We start from the raw sequence: 8,640 nt of genomic DNA, 5'->3' as shown, positions 1-8,640 counted from the left end.
CAGTTTCCTAAAATAGGGAATGTGATTTTCATATGGGAGAGAGAGAAATTTTGAAATTTCGTCCAACCTTCCTGCAGGGTTTGGCCATCCATATGATGGATCTCTCATCCCTTTCATTGGTCTCGGATTTTGGATTTTATGTGAAATGAGAATTAGGATTAAAATGACTATGATCGGATGATCGGAATTGGTTTCGGCTTTGGGTCTTAGGATGATGGGGTAAATGGTGTCAGACTCAAATGATCTTGGTGTCGTTGGATTCGTATTTTTGGGCTCTACGTACCTATGGTCTTGGATTTTGGATTTGATGTAAAATGAGGATTAGGATTAAAATGACTCCGATGGGACGATCAGAATCGGTTCTGGCTTCGGGTCTTAGGATGATGGGGTAAACGGAGTTGGGCTTGGGTGATCTTGGTGTTGTTGGATTCGGATTTTTGGGCTTTACGTACCTATGTTCTTGGATTTTAGATTTGACGTAAAATGAAGATTATGATCAAAATGACTCCGATCGGACGATTGGAATCGGTTCTGGCTTTGGGTCTTAGGATGAAGGGGTAAATAGTGTCAGGCTTGGGTGATCTTGGTGTTGTTGGATTCAGATTTTCAAGCTCTAAGTACCTTGTTTTTAGATTTCTGATTTGGTGTGAAATGTGGTTTAGGGTCAAAATGACTACGATGGGATGATCAGAATCGGTTCTGACTTTGGGTCTTAAGATGAAGGGATAAACAGTGTCGGATTTGGGTGACATTGGTGTCATTGGGTTTGATTTTTCGGTCTCTACGTACTTATGTTTTGGATCCTTGAGTCCTCAGCTTTTGTAAAATTTCAAAAATACCCCCAAGTCAACTGCGAGGTTAGCTAAAGCGTGCTTAAAGCTCAAAGTGCTGCAGATCGAAGAGTTTAAAAATGGGGTGTCTACACCAGCAACAAGTCGTCTTCTCCGGCAACGGCTGAGTAAATAGTGGGCGCAAGAATTTTCTGGCATCGTGTACATCGAAATCAACTGCACATTTGCCTGACACCACCGGCGTGAGGGAGCTGGTTCTCGAATTCTCTGTAAATGCAAGTATGAATAGTGGTTTCTACTTGCATTGATCGATGTGCTATTTTAGTAATTTTTATCGATCAAAATAGCATTGGGGGTATTTAAGACTTTTTATCTGCTAACCGATGGAAATCTAACACCGGGTATCAAATTGTTCCAAATTGAAAGTTAAAATTTAAATTACGAGTACTAAATTGACACTCAACATAAAGTACAGATTACTTATCACGAATTTTCCCAAAAAAGAAAAAAAAACGGATTCTGATTACCCTAATTATGGATCAACAGGTCCAACCAGGACCGGCCTGTAGAAACCTGGAATAACATGTATTATGAGGCTCTTATCTCTGTTATTACCTTGTAGAAACATGGCCCAAGCCCAACCCAGCCCACCCATGATCATCCCTAGACCCTAGCAAACACACAATAACATTATTAAGATTTGTGCGGCCGTGATTTGTTTATTATTGGAGGCAAATTGGAATCGACAAACAAGATCATCACACGTATGTGTATCCTTTAATTAAGGCCACAAGGCCACAAACCATGATCCGGTGTTGGGATCCTCAACCTCAAGTCCTCAAGGCTCAACCTGCCCTCACCGCTTATATAGTCTATGAGTCGAGTCTCTAATTACGCGTTTCGCGCCGGAAAAGGAGATCACCACGACCATCCGGCAACTTCACGGTCAAGCAATAAGGAGGACTCCTGTAGTTCTGTCAATACACAAATAATTAAGTTTTATACAACTCACCTTGTGATATCAAATCCCCATTTGCATTATAAATAACCCATATTTCAATAGAAACTTCTCTCAGTCTCTGATCATGGAATATTAATTTTATCAGATAGCCGCATTCTCAAATACCCAGTTCGTCTCTTACCCTCCTCACTCTCATGGACGCCTTCCCTCGAGAAAGAATGGCCACCACTTTCCTTAAGCTTCCCACCATCCTCTCTGTAACTGTAATCCTTGCTTTGGTTCTTATCCTACACACCCACATCGTTTTCTCCCAGGACATAGAAGACGGTGAAGACTATGTGGTGGACAACCCCTTCACCAACGCCCTCGCCGGAAAACGTTTCCTCGCCAGAATCAGGAAGGGTGCACACTGTGACGTCTCTAGGAACAACATCTGTAATGTGGTATCGGTGAACAACGGGACCGGGCTTCTTCAGTGCTGCAAGACGCATTGCCGCAATATTCTTGAAGACCGGAACAACTGTGCGCGGTGCGGGCACAAGTGTAGATTTGCAGAGCTCTGCTGCCATGGGAGCTGCACCAATGTAGCCTACAACGCCAGCAACTGCGGCAAGTGCGGTAACAAGTGCTTGCCGGGCGTCAAATGTGAGTTTGGAGCTTGTGGATATGCTTGATTAATTATTTGTTCTCATAATCTTACAAGGTAGTGTGTTTACGTAATTGAGGAGGTTTGGGATAGCTAAGGGTGACAGAGAGACGGAGAGCCAGAGATGGAGGAGATGATATGTCATATATGTGATAATAAATGTAGAAGAGTTTGATGAGAATGGGTCTGGAGTGTTATTAATTTGTGCTTTCTAGTCTTCTTCTTCATTCTTCTCTTAGATACAAAGGTGTAAACAAGTTTGCTCTTCAAAAAAAACTGTAAAAGAAATATTCTTTCTTCTTTCCGCTTCTTATGGCCTTGTTCTGTGGCAAGAAGAGAGTCTGCATTGATCTCTGGTTAACTAAGATCCATATTTCTGAATAAATGGGGCAATTAATCTTGATGTTAAATGAGCAAGACTTAGTGATTGCATCAGGGTAAGCAATGATGAAACTAATTTTGGACCATCATCGAATATATACACAGTAATACAGAGAGAAGCATGAAAGCAAATTAATACGGAGAAGAATGAAGAAGATTGAAACCATGTATTGAATCTAGTTAGCCCACAGGCAGCCATTATATTGGCATGAATACCCAGAAGTACAAATCAATCACTGACTTCAAGATAGAATTGTGGAACCAGATGGTGAAACTGTGAAAGATCAAAACAAACTTGAGACGCAGACAAAACCTAAAGCGCTGGAGGGTTCACTACTTTTTGTTGTTTTAATTCTTTTGAACAAGTAACAAGCCCAGTGTCCGAAATTTTCATTCACAAGACTGTCAGTGTAAGTGTAACCATGTTTCAGGGTAGTTTTCAGGACAAGTAACAAAGAAAATAGTCTCAGTTGCTTCTTGTTATAAAAGCTGGCTTTGAACCAGAAAGATGGTGAAGATAGCTTGTGAACGGAGTGGGGATCTGCTGCAGACAATGGCGTGTACAATAGGCCACATAACCAATCAGGAGTTAACGTGTGCGGATCTGGAGTTGATTGATTTTGACAATCGTGTTTAGCTTTTAGCAAAGAACTAGCGGGACCGGGCTTTTGTTAATCACTTATAAACAAATTTAAAGAATCAAAAGAATGGTATAATCAATTTATCAAAGAACTAAAATAAATTATAAAAATAATGATCAAAATAAAGTCAAATGCTTAGTTTATAGAAATATACAAATAAAGTACGAATATAATATTAAGTAACCATAGCAAAGCACAAAAAAAGCCATATAATGGTAATGGAAAGTCTAACTACATCTAATCGCAAATGAAGCCATGGCATAAAAAAAAATAATAATAATAATTGATTTCAATAAATAATAATAACAATCGTACATTACATAGGTCCATCAGACCCGTGTTGTACATGGGTGGATCCATGTTGACCCATGCATCACACGGGTCCACTAAATCCGTACTATATACAGATGGATCTATGACGACCCGTGCATCACACGGGTCCATCCGACCCATATCTTACAGGCGGGTCTATGATGACCCATCTTTTCGCATTTGGGTCTATCAAAACCGGGTCATCACAGACCCGTTTCTATCGTCTTCTTCACTCGGACGATCAAAACGGGCCTTGCGTCAACCCGATTACTTTACAACATTTTTTTACTCTTTTTTGCTTTTCTAAAAAAAATGTCTTTCAATAATTTAAAGTAGTATACCAGATGTTTCGAAACGTTTGAAAGTTGGAGCAAAATGTGAAGCATTGAAACAGTTACAGTCAACACAACCGAAGCATTTCAAAGCTAAAGGAGTTGCTGAAACCTTTGCTAAGCATATAATATTGCAGCCACACATGAGGAATATCTCATCCTCTTGTTATTAGGCATGGGAAGATGTTCCCAATGCATAGAGGTAGCATTTTGTGGGTAGGCTTAAGTAGAGTTGTTGTGGGTAGGAGATCCTGAGTCCCCGTACGGGTCTTAATTTATTTTTCTTGGGTATCCATTGATTAATATGATACACAGATTAAGAAATAGGAGTATAGAATCCATGAGCTCTGCAACTCTTGATAGAATTCTCAATTCTTGGTTGTGGGATTACAAAGGGGGGAAAAGCAGAGAACCAGGGTGTGATAGCTTTTTGGGATGCATATCCCAAGCCATTTTGACAGTCTAGGAATGGCTAGAGGGGAGCTTATTGAGTAGGATTAGCTGTAAATTTCGTAATTATTAGAGAAGACTATCAAAGCCCATTTGGTTCTTAATATACTTCTGTCTCCATGTGATTGAGTAAAACTATTCAACTCAAGCCTGAAATCAGAAAAGACTATTAAATTATTATTCAAAATTCGATTCAATAAATTGAAGGATGGATGCAAGGCTGTTGTATACTATATTGTTTCTTTGGAACGTAAGAGATGATCAACAGCGTAATGTGTGCAACCTTTCTTTCAAAGCAATGGATCCATCGAACAAAATGGGCTTTGATAGCTTACTGGATAAAGATGATTCCAGTCAATGAAAGCTGCTGATCATGAACCAAAATCCATGACAATTGTCAATGCATGGTTCCTGTGAAATTGCATAAATTGGTAAAGAAGCAAGTGATCTTCTCTTGGATCACGTCATCACCCAATTTCTAGCTTCCAAGTTTGATTGACTATGCATGTGCTACCATCTACCATGCAGAAATGGGCCTACGCCCATTCCTCATTTGAATATTCACTGGAAGCCTAGACCCTATCAAATGATGGGGGCCCACGCCATTAAGAAAGGATTGCCCACCGGTGCTTTAGCCCATTATTATCGTGTGAATCACGTGCATAGGTGGAAATTCTAATCTTACATTAGTGGGACCACTTCAAGATAGGTTTTTTTTTTTTTTTTCTTCTTCTTCTAAGGATGGGGTGATGATGGGCCGCCAGACCAATCCTGCCGTAGGCCTGTATGGGCCACGCTTCAGTAAACAACCTCAAACCCTTATGTTCCTTATAATATACTTAGGGCCTATAATTCCAGCTGCCTGGCCCAGGATGGGCCCAGTCTTGTTCAGCCTGTAATCAAGCTAAAACACTGGCCCAAGTTCATCCCTATACAGGTCCAGTCTTTTCGGGCCTACTATAAAGGAGCATTTCCCAATGATGGCTCTAACTCCTAACAAACCAGAGTATTGGGAAATGGGAATAAAAGGTAAATATAAATATAGAGCTAAATTTTGTCTCTTTCTCTTCTTGGCACAAAGTGGCCTCTCTCACTTGAGCCTACATTCTTAAGCTTATCATCCTGATTCCTGAGAGCAATGGCCCCATATATCCTAGGCCAGGCTAGAAATGATCATCCTCCTACCTGTTCAGGCCTACTTTTTTAAGTGTTGGGCTTGGGCTTTTTTCAGTTGCTCTCCATATCTGAAGGCCATGCTAATCCATTCCCGGGCCAGTACCTGTCATATTAATATTCTATGTTAAGCCTGGCCTGAGCCCAGCTAACCGGGAGTGACCCACAAACCTTAAGGCCATGTTTGACTTGAAGGAAAAGGTAGGAAAATCTATACAAGGTTTGTAAAGTTTTCCCTTCCTTTCTTTCCTTTTCCCTACTTCTTTTACAAAGACAACAATTACAAAAGGCATTCAAGAGAAATCTTCTATCTTGTGAAGGTCTGTCCTCATTGCAATAATTTGTTTCTCATCTATGATCTATACAATAATTGCCACCGAGTTCCCTATCTACCATAGTATCACCATGGGGCAAGTGCCAATTCAAGCCCTTTCCTATTAGCCTATATAATTTTTTTTTTCTTTAGGTTGTGTTTGATTGTAGATGCATGAGAGTACAATTGGGTTGAATGTATAAATTCTGATTTGCTTTTGCTTCAGATTTGATTGTCTTGCTTATTTGTGAAAAGTAAAATGGTGTAGTCCCACCTTATACCTATATCACTATTAAAAGTGTAAATGAGAGTGTGAAACTTTTATTTAATTAAAATCTTAATTTTGAAGTTGGTCCCTCTCTAATTGTAAAGACATAAAATGTAATTTGAACAATTATTTTCTAACCCTTCATATCAATCAATCAAAGGTAAAGTTGCAACTTTAAATTCTCTATGTTTTTGGTGTTTATAAAGTTTGTATTGTTTTTTTTTTCAGAAATTAGCTTCGGTAGTAATTGCATGGGCATTTTGGACATTTTTCATGTTTTTTGTTAGAGGATTCTAATAGAGGGGGTCTACTTGCAACTGTATTAAAAAGTTTTAGGGCATGTGATTGCAATTACCAAACTTCAGGAGATGTTTCAGCAATTTACCCCCATATTTGAGGTATGAGTAATTAATTTCATTATGTTTTAAGGTATTAACTCTCGTTATCATTCATTGAATCCTATTCTTGACTAGAATACCCATGTTTTTGAATTTGTTCTCTTTATTTGTGATTTGTGAAGGCACAAAGTGTGATTTGGACTACTGCATCATAGGGGTGGCCACGGGTTGAGCTTCTCGCAAGTAATTCGAGCCCAACTTGTGAAAAATTCAGCTCGACTCAACTTAAACTAAGCTTTGAGCCGAGCTTGAGCCCAGTTTACAAGCTCATTTGCTAATTTAATCAAGCTCAAGCCCAATTTACAAGTTCGTTTGTTAATTGAGTCAAACTCGAACCCAATTTCTAAGCTCATTTACTAATTGAAGCCAAGCTCGAGCCTAATAAAACTTGGCTCATGAGGCTTGCGAACCTAATCAAGCTTCTACATACATACACACACACACACACACACACACACACATATATATATATATATATATATATACATACATACATATAAAAAATAAAAAATAAAAAATTATTTTACAAAGAAAATAATATATATAATAACTGATTATTATAATTCTTAATATTTTAAATATCAAATAAAAAAATTTTTATATAATGTTTTTATTTTTATAAAACATTCCACTCACAGTCGAGCTTGAGCTTACAAGCTTTTTGACTCGAGCCAAACTTGAGCTCAAGTCTCCATCTTAAACCAAGCTCAAGCCTCATACTTTCTTGGCAAGCTGAGCTTGAATAGCTAACTATTTGGTTAACTCTCATATAATTCTTCTCACTTAGTCTTATATTTGGGGTATTAACTGTCATTCTCTCATTGAATCCTATAATTAAACTATTTTTCACTAATAAATTCAATCTAAATCTATATCCAATATTTTGATGATATAAAATACATGTTCTTTAAAAACAATCAAAATGGAACCATTCTTCCATTCCATCTTGGTGGTGAGTAAGCAATTCAACCATCAATGCCAAATGAGTTAATCCATGACATCATAATTATAGAAAAATTGGGCACATCTCTAATGTTTCTTATTAATCATGTTAAAGAAAAATAAGTGTAATAAATAATAACTATTCTTATTGATGTTGGAATGAAATATAAATTTAAAATCAATCCAAAAATAAAATTATTTTCATTGTGGTAGGTTAACAATTCAACCTTTTGGGTCAAATGTGTCAATCATTGATATCATAATTAAATAAAAAATTAAAAAAAAAAGATAAGAACAAAAAACCATTATGCAATAATACATAAATTTTGTAAAAAACATTTTGGCACATATCTAATATTTTATATTAACCATATTAAAGAAAAATAAGTGTGACATAGTTGAATTATTTTAATGGATGATGAAAACAAAATACAAATTTAATATTGATCCAATAATTGAGTTGTTTTCTTGTTTGGTTGTGAATCAACAATTTGACCTTTTGAGTTAAATGTGTCAACCCTTGATGTCAAGATTAAATAATAAAAAGTTAAAAATACATAAAATGTAAAAAGCATTTTGGCACATCTTTAATGCTGTATATTCATCACATTAAACAAAAATAAGTGTAACAAATAGGAATAAATTTTATACACATAAATATAAAAATATAAAAAAATTGGAAAAATATTATTTACTATCATCATAAAAATTGCCATGCGTAAAGCATATATAGATTTACTAGTGCAAGAAAAATAGAGGTAGCAGGAGGGTTATTTGTTTAGTCTCTATTTGGGAAGAGTACAAATATATATGGTTCATGAAAACACAAATTTGGGTTAGTCTTGGAATGATAATTTTATACTATTGTCAAATTATTTTTAGTAGTAAAAGGTAGAAACACGAATCCCAATATTAAAATGCCATTTTAACAATGATAAACTTTCAGTGTAAAGTTTGCATCCATTTTTTAATGCAAAATTTGCTCTTATTTTGATTGCAAACATATTTTGAAATCTATGTTTATTATCATTT

At 36.7% G+C, this 8,640-nt stretch overlaps 1 protein-coding gene across 1 annotated transcript; it reads left to right on the top strand.

Moving 5' to 3' along the window:
* The first annotated feature begins 1,884 nt into the window (after positions 1 to 1,884).
* Positions 1,885 to 2,669, top strand: GRI (Stigma-specific Stig1 family protein). The gene has a single exon (XM_088981829.1). The coding sequence runs from the start codon at positions 1,947 to 1,949 to the stop codon at positions 2,424 to 2,426; it is 480 nt and encodes a 159-aa protein (XP_088837955.1). The 5' UTR covers positions 1,885 to 1,946; the 3' UTR covers positions 2,427 to 2,669.
* The last annotated feature ends 5,971 nt before the right edge of the window (positions 2,670 to 8,640 follow it).

The sequence above is a fragment of the Nelumbo lutea genome, chromosome 1 (genome assembly GCF_056320005.1).
Source record: "Nelumbo lutea isolate HS-2025 chromosome 1, American lotus-T2T, whole genome shotgun sequence".
Taxonomy (NCBI): Eukaryota; Viridiplantae; Streptophyta; class Magnoliopsida; order Proteales; family Nelumbonaceae; genus Nelumbo; species Nelumbo lutea.
The sequence above is the reverse complement of the archived record's forward strand: the minus strand, read 5'-3'. Positions and strand labels throughout refer to the sequence as shown.